This window comes from Natator depressus, chromosome 1 (genome assembly GCF_965152275.1).
Source record: "Natator depressus isolate rNatDep1 chromosome 1, rNatDep2.hap1, whole genome shotgun sequence".
Classification (NCBI taxonomy): domain Eukaryota; kingdom Metazoa; phylum Chordata; order Testudines; family Cheloniidae; genus Natator; species Natator depressus.
The window spans coordinates 167,167,504-167,188,547 of NC_134234.1; the positions used below are offsets into that span (position 1 = coordinate 167,167,504).

General features: G+C 40.2%; 1 protein-coding gene across 2 annotated transcripts in view; it reads right to left on the reverse strand.

Moving 5' to 3' along the window:
- JAM2 (junctional adhesion molecule 2) overlaps window positions 1–21,044 on the reverse strand; it is a 62,498-nt gene that overhangs the window by 15,200 nt on the left and 26,254 nt on the right. For both annotated transcript variants that reach the window (XM_074971309.1, XM_074971314.1), the window contains exons 2-3: window positions 7,333–7,398; window positions 2,457–2,570 (exon numbers count right to left, since the gene is read on the reverse strand). In XM_074971309.1, coding sequence (XP_074827410.1) covers window positions 2,457–2,570; window positions 7,333–7,398 — 180 coding nt within the window. The remainder of the gene's footprint in view (window positions 1–2,456; window positions 2,571–7,332; window positions 7,399–21,044) is intronic.

The window sequence follows — 21,044 nt, forward strand, 5'->3', positions numbered from 1 at the left end:
TGGAAGGCCACATGTCCAAATATAGATTTAGACTTATTTTATGAACTTAAGGGTAAAAGGGGATAATGGGTATAAAAAATGAAGTACATAGATGAAAAGTGAGTTGTTTTTGTCAAATATATACAGAGCAATCCATAACAAATGGGGAGGGGGGGAAAGGAAGAGTAGGGATGGCATATTGTATACCAAAATTAGGTATCAGTACATCTAAAAGATTATCTGATTTTGTAGCTGTCATGACAGCCAAACTAATGGCAATTATGCTAATGGTCATTTTTTCAGACTCAGTATCAGGCTTTATGACAACAAAAAGGGTGTCTCTGTGTGTAGAAGTGATTTAATAGATGAACTTATATTTCTAATAACACAATTAACCCAGATGGGATTACATGTAGCATTAGCCTAGATGGCAGCAGATAACAGGGAACAAAACAATGGACAAAGCAGCTAAAAGTGCTGCAAGAAATGAAAAAATTTGATATAGAAATACCCTTAAGTACACAGGAATTGTAAAGCCTAGTACAGAAAAATTTAAAAAAGGAATGGCAAAAAAACTGGATGAAAAAAAAGAGGAAGAAGATTTTTTGAATTGTGCCCTAGAGTTGAGGATAGTGACATCCTTCAGGTCCCGGACAGCAAAAATGAAGTGCTTTTGTTTAGAATACTAACCGGCCATTGTGGTTTAAACAAAAATCTTTTTTGAATAAATGAACAAGCACAAAGATGGACTATGTGTGCACTGTAAAGTAGAAGAAACAACTGATCACCTTTTATGAGTATGTAAGGGTTTAGATAAAGAGAAAGTTTTACGAGAAATTTAAATGGCATAAAGTAACAAAAATTACAGTAGTTTATTTAGTAAAAATATCAAGAAAATGGGGTAATATTAGAAAGGTGTTATGTTATCTGAAAGAAACAGGACAGAACAAGAGAATACAAACCACTAGGTGTTTAGGAATTATAGCGGATGGTGGCTATAGACTATCCAGTCAAGTGTATTCTGCCACAAAGGAATAAAAAAAAAAAAAAAAAAGAAAAAAAAAAAGAAGGGAGGCTGCAGGTAGAGTCTGCAGTCACTCTCTGGGACTAGAGAAAGTAGCAAAACCCAGGAGAAAGGTGATAGGGAGTTCTCTCTGTCTGGGACAGTCTGGGGAAGGCAGACTGAAGAAGGCCACAGGGATGGAATTAATTCTGTGGTGACCCTGGAAAGGGGACAAGGCATAGAAAGTTAGTCCTAAGGGATCGATGGTCCAACAGAGAAAGGTCTGGGAGAACCCAGGGAGAAGCCAGAGGCTTAAGAGGAGAGGCTGTGTTAGGTACAGGCTGCACAGGAGCAGCACATGGGGCTCAGAGATGGGAAATGGCTCAGAGAAACTGCAGTGCATCCAAAGGAGCAGACCTAACTGCTTAATACAGGGTCCCTGGACTGGGCTGGCAGAAGGGTGTACAAGCCTGAGGTAAGGACTATTGAGCACAGGGTGGGGCTGAAGACTGAGTCTAAAGGAGAGGCTGAGGAATAGCCCGAGAAGGGTTAGAAGGATCTTTTGTGTCAAGATGTGTATGAACTTTTAGTTGTATTTTTGTTACCCTGAAAGGGTAGGGGGGTCTTAAATCATGACTTGGCTGGAGGGCTGAATTCCAGGAAGAGGCAGACCACTGGAGGACCAGAGTGACTGTTGGCAGAGAGTGTCAGATGGACGGAGAGCTGCTACCCCACATTTGGCCTCAAGGAGGCGCTCTTGCGGCGAGACACGCCACCCCTCCCTCTCACAGTAACTTAATACTCTTTCTGCTGTAAAAATCTATCCTGTAATACATACAGCATATGCAGCTCAACTGAATAAAGGTGGCTGTGGGAATGTTGACATTTGCATGACTTGAATCTTTGTGACCATGACTATACAAACCCAATGTTGCATTAACACAATCTTTGCATTTTTTGTATATGGTTCTGCAGAGATTCACTTTTCACTCAAAATGTGAAGCTGAAATAAGTCATTTTAAGAAAGAACACTTATTCTTATGTTCTAGTCCTAAAAAGAATGGGGGTGTATTTAAAATACGCTGTTACACTGTATATATTACCATGACATTTATGTTCAAGTCTCCAGTTTTATTTTAAAGAATCTTTCAGAAGCTTGTTCTGAGGATCATAAAGTTTTCAATAAAGACAGATAATTTTATTTAAATGCACTCAGGTTATGGAAGGATGCAGGGAACCAGCAATGCCATTTTTGAAGTCTAAATAGAACAGTACAAAAGACTCATCTACATCTCCAAGTTAAAATGTTTAGGATATAGTAGCTATTAGCATGGAAAGCCATTCAAGAATATGCTCATCAAAAACCAATTCTGGGATGTCCTTTTGTCATTGTTATTCTCTTCAGAAAAGAAAGCAAGCTCCATTTTAGCAATTTCATTTTAATCTGTCAGTCTATAAGTTTGCAGCTTCTTACCTACTAAGTCACCTTTGTAGTACACAAATGAGACATCACGGGTTGTGAGTTTCTTCCATTCTACTCTTGGAATAATACCCTTTCCAGCTGAGTACTTACAGCTAAGCATAGCCTCTAGGGAAAAGAAAACAGATGATCAGTGTTTTAGCTCCGTGCTTGGTATAATTACAAGTACTGATCATAATATTCTTTCTATTAAAGGGCTTCAGCATTCAGTGACAGTCAAATCCTGCTCTCAAAATTGACTTCATTGTATTTACTCCAAATATAAAACAAGTGTAATGGAGAACAGAATTTAGAGAGAGAATTTAAAGCCGGTATAGCTTTAACAGAACTGTTATAAGTTATACAGGCAAAAGCACATTTTTGGCGGTAGAAAGTGTGTTTCTAGTAGGTGGGTTTGCTGGTACAGCTATACTGGCATACCTTTTCTAGTACAGATTGGCCTAAGGAGGAAAAGAATGCTAGTATTATTATGAAAAATCTTTGACTACCTCCAGTCTCTCTATAGTATATAATCTCCAGTGGAAAGCCTTGATCTTTATTTTCTTTTTCAAGTGGAAGGGGTAAAACAGATGGCTTAGGAGGTTGGCAAGGCAATATAGAGCCTTTCATATACAGGTCACATTAATAGGGACCAAAGACTTTTATACCTTTGATGGGGTGTATCCAATTTCCAGCGGACAAGTGTCCACATCTCCAAAGCACACACAACAGCCTGCTTTAATTTGCACTAGTTCCCAATCTCAGCCAGGGAAACTGAGGATTGAGTAAATGATGGAGACATTCACCCCTACTGTTTGTCCTTCCAGACCAGAGCTGAGGCTTCAGAGCTACAATGCTACCAGTCTGGCATTTTTCATGAGCAATAAGACAACACAAAATGAGACAAGACATTAAAGAAGCCACCCAATTTTAAAGAAAAAAACAGTGACAGGAGGGCAGCCTGTTCCAAAGAAAAATACACAATGCTTTACAAAATGTGTGTTCTGTACTTAGCTGAGGAAGTCAGAAGTTCCTGACTGGAGGTGGAGTGGGATAGGCGGTGGCCTTCCTGTACTTTCAGATTTATTGAAGTTTCCTTTCCCTTTTATTTTTGTTTTGTTACCTTTCTAACAATGAAAAACATTAGTCAATTCCTGCCTGGGCTCTGGGTCTTTCACTGCTGGCCCTTGCGATTGCTGGCTGAGCCCATGAGCTCCAAACTTTATTTGCGTCTAACTAAAGTGAAGGCAGCTGAGTTTCAGTGTTGCAAGCCTATATAATTCACCTACACTCTGGGGATGAGACTTGCATTGTCTCTCTCTCTCTCTACTGCCCAGATTCTTTCATTTCAGAGCCGGGAGAGGGAAGGAGAAAATACAGAAGGGCAATGTTGAGGTCACTGACTCTTGCCTGTGAGGTGGGAGAGAACAGAGGAAGCCCAGTGCTTAGCTCACATGATGTAAGCTCTTCCTCCTCCTCCTCCTTCTCCTCTCCTGCTGGGTTGGGAAGGGTTATACGGAGGGGAGAAAGTGTGGTGCAGGTCTCCTCGACCTTAGCTCCCTAGCTTCATTGCATTCAGCAAGAGGGGAGGAGAGTCACCAGGAAGAGAGGCGCTGTTATATAGCGTGAGGAGAGGGGAGACTAAATGGAGTGGAAGGCAGTGAGGAGAAAGACTGGACAGAGTGGGAGGAGAGGGACAGGCAGAATTGAGGAGACAGAATCAGAGGTGGAGAGGTAGGAGAATTCTATTTAAGGTATTTTTAAGGAGAGGCTGAACTAAGTACACAGAACTTTAGGGAAGAGAAAGAAAAGGCAATTGATGGGAAGGTGAGAGAATTGGGGGACAAAAATGAATGGTTGAGCGGAAAACAACATTGGGTAAGCACAAAGAAGACCGAATAGAAAACTGATTGACTTACTAGTATGCAACTTATTACATGAAGAAAAAGTCACTAAAATATGTTTTGGCAGTGTTTGACTGCTAAGTGGAAGGTAGGAAAATCCATTCACCTACATTTAGAAATGGTAATTAAAATTAAATTACCAAGAGAAACTTATTTCAAATTTGGTAATACACGACTGATGTAGAGTTAGATTTGGAAATTAATTTCTTCATATTCCTTATTCTCAGCCTCAAACATTTGGGCATTTTCTGAGTTTAATATCCATTGCTTTCCACCTCCATGACTTTATTAATACAACACAAATACAAAGCCCTAGGCTCATAGTGATCAAACACTGAAGAGGGACTTGGGAGCTTGGAGCTGAGCCTCTGCACGGGTTTTGCCATGCATTTAAATCTTGCAGGTGGAAGGATCTTACGAAATTCACAGTTAGTATTATAGATGCCGGCACAGTAGCACTGCATACCCTTCCAGAGTAGCTCCTTTCCACAGGATGCAGCTTGATAAAGCTGGCACACTTCTCAGTTTCCATTTTATTCTGGCACTGATGCTGCTAAGGGAAATGCTGCTGAGTAGCAGTACAGCAGAGAGGATGCCAAATTGTGTTTCCTTGGCTCTCCATAGTAAGCACAAGATAAAACTATACAAATGAGGTCTGGAGAGCAGAGAGGAAAGGGATAGAGATATAGGAATTAGAGGGAATGTGCTAAGAGATGGGATACAGACACAACCCAGGGACAGAGCAGGTGGAAAATAGATACATAGGACAGGAAAAGAGAACAGTAGGTTGAAAATAAAGCAAAAAGAGGCAATATAAGAGTTACCAGCCATTGGAGCAACTCATCAGCTGTGAACAATGGTGAGGGAATAGTGTGCCTATGGCCAGTGTGCATACATCTTTACCCCACTGAATTGATGCCATAGCTTCCTTCCTGATCTGCTCCTCTGGGGTGCCGTTCAAATCAGCTGCGCATAGTAGACAGCTGAACGGGCTCTAGCGTTCCTCCTTTGCTATTAGGTAAGAGAATGGGTGTGATGAGACTGTCTATGCTAAGTATTTACAAACAAGTCCTCCTCCAGCATGTGCACTGCAGCAAAGAAGAGTAGGGGGTGAGCCATACAATGAGACAAAAATCAGCCAAGCCTTCATAAAAAAGTCCCAGTAGCTAGGGGAGCCAACTGTTCCCATTCTCTCTTCTTTTCTGAGCTCTGAAATCTTATTTAATATTTTTCTGTGTTCATTTTTTAAGAAGTGACATTACTGTTTGTGAGAGGTGCCAGACTGTGAACCTTGGAGATCAAAGTCCTTTTCATCTACAGAATGAGTCTGCAGAGACAGTGGAAATACAAGCTTTCCCCACCAATATATTTCAACCCTGCCTCAGAGGGACCACCTCTGACATTATGGCAGTTCCATCAGTATGCTTATTTATTTGCCTACACCCATGTCAGCCCCTTCCAGAAAAATACAAAATACAGCTACTAGGATCACCTTCTTAACTGGCCAATCTGCACACATCACCAGTCCCTTTGAGTGCTTCACTGTGCCTCCCTCCTCAGTAAATTCACATTTCTTGTCACCACCTTCCAGTCCCTATAGAATGCTGCTTTTCCCTATTACCAATCTTGTCTCTCCCTCCCCCTGCCACTCCTTTGCTCCCTCCACTCTGTCAAATGATGCTGGTCTTGTTTCCCTGTTCTTCCGATTCTCCCCCAGCTGCCTGTATGCTTTCTGCCCTGTGACTCCCTACACATGGATCACCTTCCCCAGCTACTACACCAGACCATTGCCCTCTTATTCAAGTCCCTCGAGAAGATCCAATTCTGCCATGAATCCTACATGAAACCTGCAAACAAGGAATCGGTAGGCAGAAGGGCAGCTGGGATAGTTTATGCAACAAATAAAAAAAACAAAATAAACTCAACACATGGAATTAAGACCAACATAAACCCCAAACACATGGAACTACATACCAATATAAGTGTCACTCACTAACCTGACCCTGCTGGAATTTTTTTTTTTTTTTTTAAAAGACCTAGGAAATTACAAAGCCAAACCAAACTATCATAAAAGAACATTATTTAGGTTGCAAAGTCAAGCACTCAAATGTTAGGAAATGACACAAGTAAGGTGCCTTAATTCGGCCCCCTTTATGCATATAAATTACATGACATCATTTTTTTTTCCAAAGGACCCCTGACTCAGTCAGTGCACAGAAAGGACATGCTCTGGGAATGAATCAATGATGTTTAGTGAAGGAGGCTATTATCTGTAGGACTCCTGCCTCATTTGTAGCAGATGTTGGAAGGTTTATCATGGATGATGCAGGGGACTGCAGGAACAGAAGGGAAGGTCTCATGGTTAATACAGTTGAATGCTGCCCAGGAGAACTGGATTCTATCCCTGCCTCTGCCACAGTTTGTGTGATGTTGGGCTAGTCACTTAAGCCAAACTTTTCACAGATGGTCACCAATTGCCTGTTCCTCATTTTCTGGGTGCTGGACTCGACACCCTGGGGACTCATTTGCAGAAGTGCTGAGCACCAACAATTACAAGTCAATAGAGGTTGCACTTTGAACATATAAAGTTCTATATAATACTGAAAAAATCAGGTCCTATATGTCTCAATCTGGGCCCCTAAAATTAGTGGATACTTTTGACCCTACTCTCTCTGTGCCTCAGTTCCCAGTCTATAAAATGTGGATAATAACAACCTCTAACGTCACCGGGGTGTTGAGAGAATAAATTAAATTAGTGTTTGAAGCATTCAGATACTATAGTGATAGTATGTGATCACGTAATTAAGCACTATATCATAACGTATACACATAATGGGGCTGAATTACGTTTGCACATGCAACCTTAATTCTGGCATTTCCTCACTTTTGAGTGCTTGACTTTGCAATCTTAATAATGTTCTTTAAACAGTTTCTTGTGTTATATATATTTATATATAAATACAGTGATGCCCATGCACATACTGTACCCTGAAACTCCTTTGCTGTAACATGCTGATTGTCCGTTTTGACAGAGATTCCATATGCTTTATGATCTGCAAGAGGGAAAAACAAAAACAAACCAATTCAGACAACGGATATTTCCACTGCACACTTGCTTCAGCCAATTTTAGAGGACAGCGCTCCCAAGTTTAGTTATAAACCTCCATATACTAAATGGGGCTCTTTGGTGAGAGGACATGATTGGGACTTGGGAGACCTGGGCTCTATTCCTGGCTTAGCTACCAGCCAACTGGGTGACCTTGGGTAAGTCACTAACTCTCTGTGCTGTAGTTTCCCCAACTGTAAAATGGGGATAATGAAACTGACCTCATTCGTAAACAGCTGAGAGAGCTACTAATGAGAAGTGTGACAGAAAAGCTGGGTATTATTATATAACCAGGGCAAGAATAAGCTTTTAAACATGCATGTGCACATTTTCCTTCAAAATCTGCTATTTTCAATAGGGCACAGGTGGAGAACTTGTGTTAATCTTCAAGTGTATTCCCCCTGCTGTAATCACAGCTGCCCCTGTACCACACACTTGTAGTGATGGATTATACCTGTTAGTGCATGGGTGTTGAAAGTTACCTGAATAAGGGCTCTCATCTTTTCCCTCCCCACATCTCAACAGTGAGCATCTCCATTTTCTCAGACATTCCTGTTCTTCTTGGACCTCTCCTATTCTCTGTCCAACTTCAGTAAGTCAACCACTAAGGCCTGGTCTTGCAAATTAGATCAACCTAGCTTTGTTGCTCAGGCCTGTGAAAAATTTCACCTTCTGGGTGACAGAGTTAGGTTGACCTAAATGGTGGTCACTTTTGACAATGAGTCTTACGTGCTTTTGAAAACTTTACTCATGTTTTTCTACTCCATTGACAGTGGCCGAAAAACATTATTACCACCTTTGCTTGAAATATAAGTTTTGTATCTAGTAGGACTCTGTGAACAAGTTTATAGTACTTAGATAGCAAATGATGGCCAAGGAAACCTCAGGTGTGGATTCACCACTGTGCTAACTAGACTCCACTTGAATTAGGCTACATTAAAGTACTGAAGTAGTGAACACAGTTCCCTCCCAAACAAAGAGCACTTGGATTATCATTTTTCTTAAGATCAAGGAAACATTAACTGTCTTTAAACATCAACCACCAACATCTTACAATATTATTTCATTAGTCAGAAGCATATTATTTTTTTCTGGGTAACTATTACTCCAGCTAGAGGTACTGAGCCTCTCTCTTTGTTTTCTCCCTTAAACCTTTTAAAGCTTTCCTTTATGCTTATTCCATTTTTTCCCTTTGTTCCTTTTATGTGTCTGTTGATCCCTGCTACCCATTTAAATTTTTAATATAATTTGTAGTTTTACTTCCACTGATTCATATCTTTTTTCCTCATTTAATTAAAGTTAATATTTCTGGGATGGGGAAGAACACAAAGTGGGGGATATCTCCAAACATATCTGTCTTTTCCCAGCTATTTTTCTGTTACTGTTATTATAATTTCTGTTCACAAACATTACATGTTTTCCCTTGAAATAGTCTCCCGCTTTGCATTTCTAGAGAGGAAAAACGACAAACAACAGTATTTTATTCGGACCCTTTGGCTCTGGTTAATATTTGTTTTTAGTTGGTTAGCAAACTCTTTAGGAACCATAGATGTGTTCCAAATGATTGGGTAGAGTGTTTATAAAACGTAAAAAGAAAAGGAGTACTTGTGGCACCTTAGAGACTAACAAATTTATTTGAGCATAAGCTTTCGTGAGCTACAGCTCACTTCGTCAGATAAAGTGAGCTGTAGCTCACGAAAGCTTATGCTCAAATAAATTGGTTAGTCTCTAAGGTGCCACAAGTCCTCCTTTTCTTTTTGCAAATACAGACTAACACGGCTGCTACTCTGAAACCTATAAAAAGTAACTAAAAAGAACATTATTTCCAATACAGTCATCAACTCAAATGCATGTGATTCACAGCCATGTTAAATACATTTTCCTAGAGACTTGAAAATAAGAAGTTTTTTTCAAAGGGGGAATAAAAAAAGTCTATTTCTTCCCCCTTTCCAGCTCTCATAAATAGTATCTAGGTTTTTAAAATTATACTAAGAAATGTAAGTAGAACCATAATAAGAAAGACTACATTTTAAGTCTTCAGCTGTTAGAATATGGTACTTTCCTTGATTCACACTGTGGACAATGTCATAATATCAATTACATTTTACAGAGTGAACTCTTATCAGGAAACTGCTTTTGCAGGAGAACTGTATATTCTCCCTAATACGCTGAGGGAGTTAGACAATTAAAAAGTGCAGGAAGATGTGAGCGAGCAATACATTATGATCAGCACATATGACACAATCTCCTTTCTTCTGTGAAAGGTCTTTTGTACACATCCAACAGGAATTTAAGTAGGAGAATGATGGCATAGAGATATGGCTGTTTAACAACAAGAAGCCACTTAAGGATTTTGATCAATCAGCCAAACAAAAAGACATCTCTAAAATTATGATAACCTCTCCCTAAATAGTCACTTGAGGAATAAGGTGTCGTCGGCAGCTACTCAAAATTCAAAATGTTGATAATTTTGGACCCTTTATCCTACATCTAAAGAAGAGTAATAGAAAGATACTACATGGCAGGATAACTGGCTCTTGTCAACTAATTTCTCCCACCACATGTTTTTATATATATATTTGGAAAACAGTTTTCACGTTGCAGCAATCTGAACTTCATTTGTTTACAACCAATTCCACAAAGGTCACACATTTGCCATTAGAAATACTCTACTGCAACAGGAAATTTCTTTAGATAATTTGAATGCTAAAGTAAAAGACATTACGTACTATCGTACCGCATTTCCTTTGATTTGATTGCAGGAAACTATATGGGAATAAAATCAAAACATTGTTGTGGATACAAAAGAAAACAGTCATATGACATTTGTTTTGTTAAGTTCCAGACCACATGTTGCTTATAACATAGGTTAAGTATTTAAGTATATTGTAGGTTTAGGAATTCAGCTGTCCTAAGAATGAGATTTGCCTGCAATAAACCCCCAAATGTGGGTGGGAAAATAGCACCTCTGGGGCATGTATGAAGTGAGTTAAAACGCCACATGCCCTGGGTTAAATTGTCAGGGAGTTTCATGTCTCATCACACACAGCTGAGACTGTTTAACTCCTTGCCACCACAGATCAGGATAAGCCCAAGCCCTGCCACATTTAAGCTGTACAAAAGACAGTTCTGTGCTCAGACTGTCCTAAGCACAGAATTAATAGGACAGTCACTACATTCTATTGACACCAAAGTTAACAAGAGGGAAGGCCATAAGGCATCAATCCCATTTGGGGCAGAATTTGCTGTGAATCTTACCTGAACTGTTCCCTAGACCAGTGGTTCTCAAAGCTGGTCCACCGCTTGTTCAGGGAAAGCCCCTGGCGCACCGGACCAGTTTGTTTACCTGCCGCGTCCGCAGGTTCGGCCAATCACGGCTCCAACTGGCCGTGGTTCGCCGCTCCAGGCCAATGGGGGCTGCGGGAAGCGGCGCGGGCCAACAGACGCGGCAGGTAAACAAACCGGTCCGGCGCGCCAGGGGTTTTCCCTGAACAAGCGGCGGACCAGCTTTGAGAACCACTGCCCTAGACAATACTGTGATGGATTTATTAAAACTTAGTCTGAAGTAATTGTAGTTTAGTAACCATAATATAATTAAGTTCAATATACCAGTGGGATGGATCATAGCATTAACATGATATGGTGGCACCAAACATTAGGAAGGGGGATTAAAAAAATATGAAGAAACTAATCAGAAAGAAAGGAAAGACTAAAAGACACCATTTTAAAACTCAGTGAGGCTACATAAACAGAGCATACTCAAGTCACAGAAGGTAACTACATACTCCTAGCCACAAATAGGAATAAGGAAGCATACTGATACTTTTTTGCAAGGTACAAGAGTTTATTCAAGCCAAGAAGAGGACACCCAGCCCATGGTTCATTTTATGGTATGTGGTAATAGTTTTAGATTTGCTAACCAAAAATGGTATGAGTTTCAATTTTTTCACTCTTGAAAGTTTATAAAACCTTAATATGAAGTGAACTATGTTCTATGAAATTTGAGACTGGCATAGGGTATAAACAGAGAAAAGGAAAAAAAAAACCCTGTTCAGCAGCCATTCATTTGCATACAGGTATTAAAATGTTCAGTATTTGAGGCTGAAAATAACTGCTGCAAGATTTAGAAATTTAAGGAATTGGAAGCCTCGAGATAACCTGAAACTGAATTAAGAGTTGATCCTTTCAAGATGCAGACACTAAAACTGTTGGATCTGTATATTTATCAGCATGGGGAGTTGGATATGTATGCAAATCCTGGTGGTGTTGGCCAAGCCAAGTGAGGTCGTAGACAAATGCCTTTGAATTGAGTAAAAAGAAAAGGAGTACTTGTGGCACCTTAGAGACTAACCAATTTATTTGAGCATAAGCTTTCGTGAGCTACAGCTCACTTCATCGGATGCATACTGTGGAAAGCGTAGAAGATCTTTTTATATACACACAAAGCATGAAAAAATACCTCCTCCCACCCCACTCTCCTGCTGGTAATAGCTTATCTAAAGTGATCACTCTCCTTACAGATTTCAGAGTAACAGCCGTGTTAGTCTGTATTCGCAAAAAGAAAAGGAGTACTTGTGGCACCTTAGAGACTAACCAATTTATTTGAGCATAAGCTTTCGTGAGCTACAGCTCACTTCATCGGATGCATACTGTGGAAAGCGTAGAAGATCTTTTTATATACACACAAAGCATGAAAAAATACCTCCTCCCACCCCACTCTCCTGCTGGTAATAGCTTATCTAAAGTGATCACTCTCCTTACAGATTTCAGAGTAACAGCCGTGTTAGTCTGTATTCGCAAAAAGAAAAGGAGTACTTGTGGCACCTTAGAGACTAACCAATTTATTTGAGCATAAGCTTTCGTGAGCTACAGCTCACTTCATCGGGGTTGTTTTTTCCTCCCCTTCCCCCCCCCCCCCGACGTTCTTGTTAAACCCTGGATTTGTGCTGGAAATGGCCCACCTTGATTATCATACACATTGTAAGGAGAGTGATCACTTTAGATAAGCTATTACCAGCAGGAGAGTGGGGTGGTAGGAGGTATTTTTTCATGCTTTGTGTGTATATAAAAAGATCTTCTACGCTTTCCACAGTATGCATCCGATGAAGTGAGCTGTAGCTCACAAAAGCTTATGCTCAAATAAATTGGTTAGTCTCTAAGGTGCCACAAGTACTCCTTTTCTTTTTGCGAATACAGACTAACACGGCTGTTACTCTGAAACCTTTGAATTGAGCGTATCTGTAATGGGATAACTTTTGAAGGATCATGTGGCATCAGTGAAAGTGACAAGAAATATGTCAATTTCCATATCACTATACTTGGGACAGATGTGAGTAGCAGCAGCAGCCTTATTGTAACCATATAGGAGGGAGGATCCCTCAAGCAAAGGCTGGAAGAGGGTTAGGGTGGTGAAGAAATCGAACAGAGGGAGGAGTGAAGCAGACTTGAGCAGGAGGGGAGGGAAGAACCAGAGAGATGTGGGGTGGTGTTCAAACTTGTCCAATACTTAGTTAAAAAGAAGCAGGGTCAACATCATGGAGAAATCTCAGCACCCTCCCAATTCTGTCAGCGGGGAGTTAGCACAGTGAGGAAGGCTTCTCACCAGCACACTGATTAATGCACCTTGCGGGTGGGACTGCTTTCTTAAATCTTTCTTATCCTTCTTAAATTGGCCTCTTGGCTAGTAGATGTCCAGGAATTTTTTTGAGCCCTGTGTTTAGTGTTTTTCAGAAAATCGACATCCTAGGAGAAGGTTATAATGTTAAAAGGGAACCCCCTTCCTCCCTCCACACACACACACACACACACACACACACACAAAATCAATCCACAGATCACAAGAAATAATGAAGTCAGGAGTTGTGGTTGCCGAGATCCAGCATTTCTGTTTTGGCCTTCTGTGATACCATCTGCCTTTCAAAACAGCTGCTATAATTGCGTTAAAATTCCAGTTCCTCAGCTGGGTAACCTATCATATCCAAGACACTGTTTCCCTCCTTGCCTGAGGGCCAAAGCCACATACAATGGGCTAATCCTCTATTTTTCCTGCTTGCTCAATCCCTCTAAGCAGACAAGAATCTAAAAGCGGATCACAAGACAGTATTAGATGCCATGGTGACTGATGCTATATAAGTGAACAGATAGGATAATTCCACACTATCTCATCAGTTTCTGCCAGTTAGAGTCCCCATGTAGCAATAATCTTCCCTCCACCAGGAGCCCATAGCCAGCTCTCTCTTGGCGGAGGGAGAGTCACTGCAACCTGGAGTTTTGGGGTGGGTTTTTCTTACTAAAAGATAATAAATGAAACTGAAAAGCTGGTTGTTTTTGAAGAGGGCTGAGGATATGTTTCCCAGAACAATGAAGAGATGGAAAACAGATTTTTGTCAGCAGCTGGGCTGGCTGAGTTCCTGTTTGAAATGATTACTTTAACGCTTCTGGGATGTGACTGTACTATTAACATTAGAATGCCTCTAACCTTGCATAAGCGTCTTTTTTCGTTATTTAAATCTAAATAAAATTAAATAATCTTCCTCTCCAAGTGTTTCAGAGAACGGATTCTTGCCAGTTTCAGAACTGTGCATGCTCAGAGCAATGGAATGGACAAGGAGAATGGACAGCTCAGTGTATCTGTGCACCTTGTCATGTGTTTAAAAAAGAGAGAGAAGTGGTTTTGTTGAGCACCAACTAAGCCAAAGAGTAGGAATTTTAACGTTGCTGCAGACTTGCAGTGGACGACCTGAGAGAGCGTTTAGTCCTTGGGGGAAAACCATGTTTTAAAAATTGAGAGAGAAAAGAAATTCAGTTGTTAATGCCTTGGTTAACACAGAAAATAAATAAATATGAGTTCATAATACCAAAAAGTTTTCCCTCACAATTGTTCCATGATGTTCAGTATAAACTGTAGCACTGGCAAAATCTTCTGATGAGGTCTTCACTTTTAGTTTAAGGCAGTTTATTATTTATCAAGTTAAAAAAATAGATTTAAACTTCAAACTTGATTGCCTAAAATTAGCCACTACTGAGTGGTCTAATTTCCAGAGGTACTGAGCCACTAAAGTCAGTTGAGCCACAGATGGACAGAACCTCTGAAAGTCAGACCACTCAACTTTGAAATGTTGGTCTAACATTTTTCAAACTAGAGCTGGTCAAAAAATGTAATTTTTCTGGTGTGAAATTTAAAGAATCTCATATCTGCAAGAACAAGGGAAGAAGGGGACTAGTTTTAAATACTTTGTCCAGATTTTGCAAAGCAAGCCCCTTTTGAATAACCCCAAACAAAAGATATTTGTTTTCAGAAAAGTGGTTTGCTGTGTACCCAGAAGGGTGTATGTGTGTTTACATCTCTTCTGATCTGCCTTCAGAAGTCAGTAGGACAGACTGCTTACCACAGCAATAAATAACAATAAATATCAATAAATAAATGACCACTGTAGACAGAAATTTTGAAAGATGGATTAGGTCACGTGTCCTCCCTCACAAGGCCAGTAGTTTATTTTGTACAGCTGGCCTAATTAAGCATTTGCTTAATAAAGCCAGGAATCACATGAAAGTAGTGGTTAGAATTAGGGCTGTTGATTAATCGCAGCTAACTCATGATTAACTCAAAAAATTTAATTAGAGTTTTAATTGCACTGTTAAACAATAGAATACCAATTGAAATGTTTTAAATATTTTGGATGTTTTTCTACATTTTCATATATATATTGTATTCTGTGTTGTAACTGAAATCAAAGTGTATATTTTTTATTACAAATATTTGCACTGTAAAAATGATAAACAAAAGAAATAGCATTTTTCAATTAATCTCTTTGTCGTGAAAGTGCAACATTCAAATGTAGATTTTTGTTATAAAATTGCACTCAAAACCAAAACAATGTAAAACTTCAGAGCCTACAAGTCCACTCAGTCCTACTTCTTGTTCAGTCAACCGCTAAGACAAACACATTTGTTTTCATTTGCGGGAAATATTGCTGCCCTTTTCTTATTTACATCACCAGAAAGTGAGAACAGGCATTCGCATGGCACTTTTGTAGCTGGCATTGCAAGGTATTTACATGCCAGATATGCTAAACAATCGTATGGCCCTTCATGCTTCAGCCACCATTCCAGAGGTCATGCTTCTATACTGATGATGCGCGTTAAAAAAATAATGTGTTAATTAAATTTGTGACTGAACTCCTTGGGGGAGAATTGTATGTCCCCTGCTCTGTTTTACCCGCATTCTGCCATATATTTCATGTTATAGCAGTCTCAGATAATGACCCAGCACATGTTCATTTTAAGAACACTTTCACTGTAGATTTCACAAAACGCAAAGAAGGTACCAATGTGAGATTTCTAACTGACCCCAGGTTTAAGAATCTGAAGTGCCTTCCAAAATCTGAGAGGGATGAGGTATGGAGCACGCTTTCAGAAGTCTTAAAAGAACAACACTCTGATGTGGAAACTACAGAACCTGAACCACAAAAAAAGAAAATCAACCTTCTGCTGGTGGCATCTGACTCAGATGATGAAAATGAACATGCATTGGTCTGCACTGCTTTGGATTGTTAGTGAGCAGATCCCATCATCAGCATGGACACACGTCCTCTGGAATGGTGGTTGAAGTACGAAGGGACATATGAATCTTTAGCGCATCTGGCACGTAAATATCTTGCAACGCCGGCTACAACAGTGCCATGCAAACACCTGTTCTCACTTTCAGGTGACATTGTAAATAAGAAGAGGGTAGCATTATCTCCTGCAAACATAAACAAACTTGCTTGTCTTAGTGATTGGCTGAATAAGATGTAGGACTGAGTGGACTTGCAGGCTCTAAAATTTTACATTGTTTTGTTTTTGAGTGCAGTTTTTTTGTAATAATTCTACATTTGTAAGTTCAGCTTTCACGATAAAGAGATTGCACTACAGTACTTGTATTAGGTAAATTGAAAAATACTATTTCTTTTGTATTTTTACAGTGCAAATACTTGTAATAAAAATAAATATAAAGTGAGCATTGTACATTTTTTATTCTGTGTTGTAATTGAAATCAATATATTTGAAAACGTCCAAAATATTTAAATAAATGGTATTCTATTATTGTTTAACAGCGTGATTAATTGCGATTAATTTTTTTAATAGCTTGACAGCCCTACTTAGAATGTAGATATTTCTGGGGATGCAGCCATTCTATTTTATTCTTTTGGCAGAAACGGTGATTATGAGAATCAAGGTTTTTGGCAGAGAATAACAAGACAATTTGTTAATCTGTGCTAAGAAGGTAGAAAGGTAAAATGAAAAAACTGTACCGTAGAAATGTGCATGCTGAGATGTAAAAATATAAGTTAGTTACTCTGGATGCTATCTAGCCTATCAACAGTATAACAATTGCTATGTCACAATCCATATACTGTGTCTTAATCCTCGAGAGAGTGCATTTCTCAGAACAGTCACAATTCCCTGTCCTACTATTCCACTTCAAGAGTGGAGCCAGGGCTTTCATTGTTATTAACACCATTGCTCTGTCTCCTGCACCCTGCTTTTTATTCTGAATAACGGAAGGTATAACGAAAAGTAGGTCTGTCGATTAATCACACTTAACTCAAGCCATTAACGGAAAAAATTAATTGTGATTAATTAAAACAGTTTTAATTGCGCTGTTAAATATTTTAAATATTTTGGATGCTTTTCTACATTTTCAAATATTTTGATTTCTATTACAGCACAGAATAGAAAGTGTACAGTGCTCACTTATCATTTTTACAGTGCAAATATTTGTAATAAAAATATAAAGAAATAGTATTATTCAATTCACCTCATACAAGTACCATAGTGCAATCTCTTTATCATGAAAGTGCAACTTTCAAATGTAGATGTTTTTTGTTACATAACTGCACTCAAAAACAAAACATTGTAAAAGTTTAGATCCTAGAAGTCCACTCAGTCCTACTTCTTGTGCAGCCAATTGCTAAGAGAAACAAGTTTGTTTGCATTTACAGGAGATAATATTGCCCGCTTCTTATTTACAATGTCATCTGAAAGTGAGAATTCGCATTGCACTTTTGTAGACGACCTTGCAAGGTATTTACGTACCAGACAGAGATATGCTAAACATTCGTGTGCCCGTTCATGCTTTGGCCACCATTCCAGAGGACATACTTCCATGCTGATGAAGCTCACTAAAAAAATAATGCGTTCATTAAATTTGTGACTGAACTCCTTGGGGGAGAATTGTATGTCTCCTGCTCTGTGTTTTGCCTGCATTCTGCCATATATTTCATGCTATAGCAGTCTCGGATGATGACCCAGCATGTTGTTCATTTAAAGAACACTTTTCTACTATTTCTCTTATTTTTACAGTGCAAATATTTGTAATACAAAATAAATATAAAGTGAGCACTGTACACTTTGTATTCTGTGTTGTAACTGAAATCAATATATTTGAAAATGTGGAAAAGATGCAAAAATATGTATATAAATGACATTCTATTATTGTATAATCGCACGATTAATTGCAATTATTTTTTTAAAATCACTTGACAGCCCTAAAACATATTTCTAGACTTATACATTATTTATCACAGCTTCCAACCCTGGGGACCTCATCTTGCAGTTTGTTGCACATGAGCAGACTGCAGCATCAACACAGTGTGCCATTGACTTAAATAGAGCAACATGGTGGCACAGCGGTTTGCCCCTGCCTAACAAAAGGCAAGATCAGGGTCTTATTTGGGAAGAGACTAAGAATCCAGTCCTGCAATGAGGTCTTTGTGGGCACAGGGGTCTACCCACATAGAGATCATTGCAGGATTGGCGCCCCAGGCAAAAAGCCTTGTTTTTTGTTTTTTTTTAATTTAAAATGTATATTTGAAGAATCCATGAGACAGACATCTCATTTGCACAGTATGAGACCAAATATGTTAATTTTATTTTGGATTATAAACCATCTGTTTTGGTTGTTTTATAATTTAAATCTTTTGCTTATGTGTGTACATTAATTATAAATGGAAAAATCCACAAGATCCCTAATGAAAAGGGTCCTGATCCTGCAAACACTTATGCACATGAGTTACTTACTTATTCGTACAAGTAGTTCTCTTGAGATCAGGGAGTATGATCACATATGTTCCTGGGTGCCTTACAAATCCACAGATCAAGCAACTTCAGCCATCCAAACAATGCAGGATTATTTGAATTAAGTATGTGAGTTATTTCAAGAACACTATATTATGAGATGTGTATATTTTATGATATATAATTATTAGATTTGAAAATAAAAAAAGTTTAAAAAATATTAGAACTCCATTTCTTTCAGCATAAAAATGAAAGTTTTTTTCTCTCCACAAAATTGTTTTAATTATATTTTTGTAACCTTCCAAAATTAACATGTTGTGCAGATTTGAAGGATTTTTTGGGTAGTCTGCATCTTGAAAGGTGTAGCTAGGCAAAACACACACAGAGCTCTCAATTTTACAAGCCTTCTGACAACTCTGCCATGGAATCTGTTCCCATGGTAACAAATAGGAACACACTGAAAATGGGGGGTGGGGAAGCAATGGTTTAAAGTAGACAGGGTCTCAAACCCCCCCCCCCCCCCCAAAAAAAAAAAAAAAAAAAAGGCAGCCTATTTTCCAGCATTCTAACTGTGGGGCACAAAGTTGGTTTTCATAGCAACAAAGCAGCAGCCAAATTGTCAGAAAGCTTGTAAGCGGAACAAAGGCCTAAAGTTGCAAATGCTATTGCTTCAACTACTGTACATTTTTAAAATGCAACGGACTCCTGAAGTCTGTAGTTTTTACTGTTGTTCTTCAAAAGAGGCACATAACAATAAGCCTCTAGACAAAATAAGTTTTTCCACCATGCTGTTCTTCCCTCCCACCCGCACCCCATGCGATCGCCTTCCTTTTACCAGCATAATGATTTGAAGAAGCAGAAACGGACCAACCAATCATACCATGTGCTGATGCTTTATAGGGTTGCCAGGCGTCTGGTTTTCGACCAGAACGTCCGTTCGAAAAGGGACCCTAGTGGCTCCAGGCGTCTGGTTGGCAGCACAGCGGGTGCCCAGGACTAAGGGAGGCTCCCTACCTACCCTGGCTCCGTGCAGCACCTAGAAGCCGCCCCCAGGTCCCTGTGGCCCCTAGGCACATGGGGCAGCCAGGGACTGGAAGGCTCCATGTGCTGTCCCCACCCCGAGTACTGGCTCTGCAGTTCAAATTGGCCGGGAACCATGACCAATGGGAGCTGCGGGGGTGGGGGCGTGCCTGCGGGCCCGAAGGCAGCGTGCACCATGCAGAGCCGCATGGTGCACGCTGCCCGTGTGCTTAGAGGCCACAGAGACCTGGCAGCTTCTTCCTTGGAGTCATGGTAAGCGCCATCAGCACCCTACACCCCAACCCCTTGGCCCAGCCCGGAGCCCCCTCCAGCAAGTGTGACATTTTAGACTTGAACTGTTGCTTGGAGTTCTGAGTGGGGGAAACAAAGCCCCTAAGCTCCACCCCCACAAAGCTAGAAGACACTTTTTATGCTCTGATAGTCAGAAATGGCTGAACTCATTTTATGGTGGGGGTTTTCCCCCCCCCCCCCCCACATCTTCTAGGAAATGTCATGCCCAAAACAGGAATCTGGGGACTAGGTTCTCAGCCTCTGAAGATTGGGGCTTAGAGGAAAGTGCCATCTCAATCATAACTACAGGACCACTGGTGTGACACTACAAATGTTCTCCAAGGCCACAGCTTTACTTATGTGTATGTTACCGCTTGGTGAAACCCTAAATTAGTAATCTTACAGGTGTCTTAAAGACCATTTAAAAATTATAGTCCTAATTCTGAAATGAGATACATGAAGTCAGTGGGGCTCTATGCAGGCCCAGAAATCTACCCTTGCATATCTCATTATAGGATCAGGCCTTTAGATTCTAGGGAAGGCATTCAGCCTCTAGGAGAAAAGACATGTTAAATACCCCTAGGGCAGGGGTTCTCAAACTGTGGGTCAGGACCCCATTTTAATGGGGTCGCCAAGGCTGCTGTTTGCCATTGGGCCCCAGCAGGTCTGAAGCCCAATCCCCACCGACCAGGGCTAAGGTTACATGCCCCTGGCCCAGGGCAGAAGCCCTTGGGCTTCAGTTTTGGCCCCCCTCCCACCCACACGGGGCAATGGGGCTTGGGAGGCAGGACTCGGTCTTCAGTCCCCCTCCTGCGGTCGTGTAGGAATTTTTGTTGCCAGAAGGGGGTCACAATGCAATGAAGTTTGAGAACAGCTGCCCTAGGGTACTGCTTTGTTCCACTCAGGGAACACCACTTTGATAGCTACTCCAGCCTATTTAACAAACAAAAAATACACCACCCCTATTATATGGCAACTGTTCCCCCACCTAGTCCTCGCAACCCATATTAGATCTGTGTGGGCTTATTTTAAGAGATTCTCGCATGGAGGAGCAAGTTCTGATGTAGCATGCCAAAAAAGTGTCTGACTAGACAGAGCTGTGCAGTGCAAGCAAATTTTAACGAGGTGATGGCTGCTGAATATACCAGATATACTCAGACCTTCCATTTAAATGTCAATTTAGAATCAATCACGGCAGCACTGGCAATCAGCGGAGGTTCACAA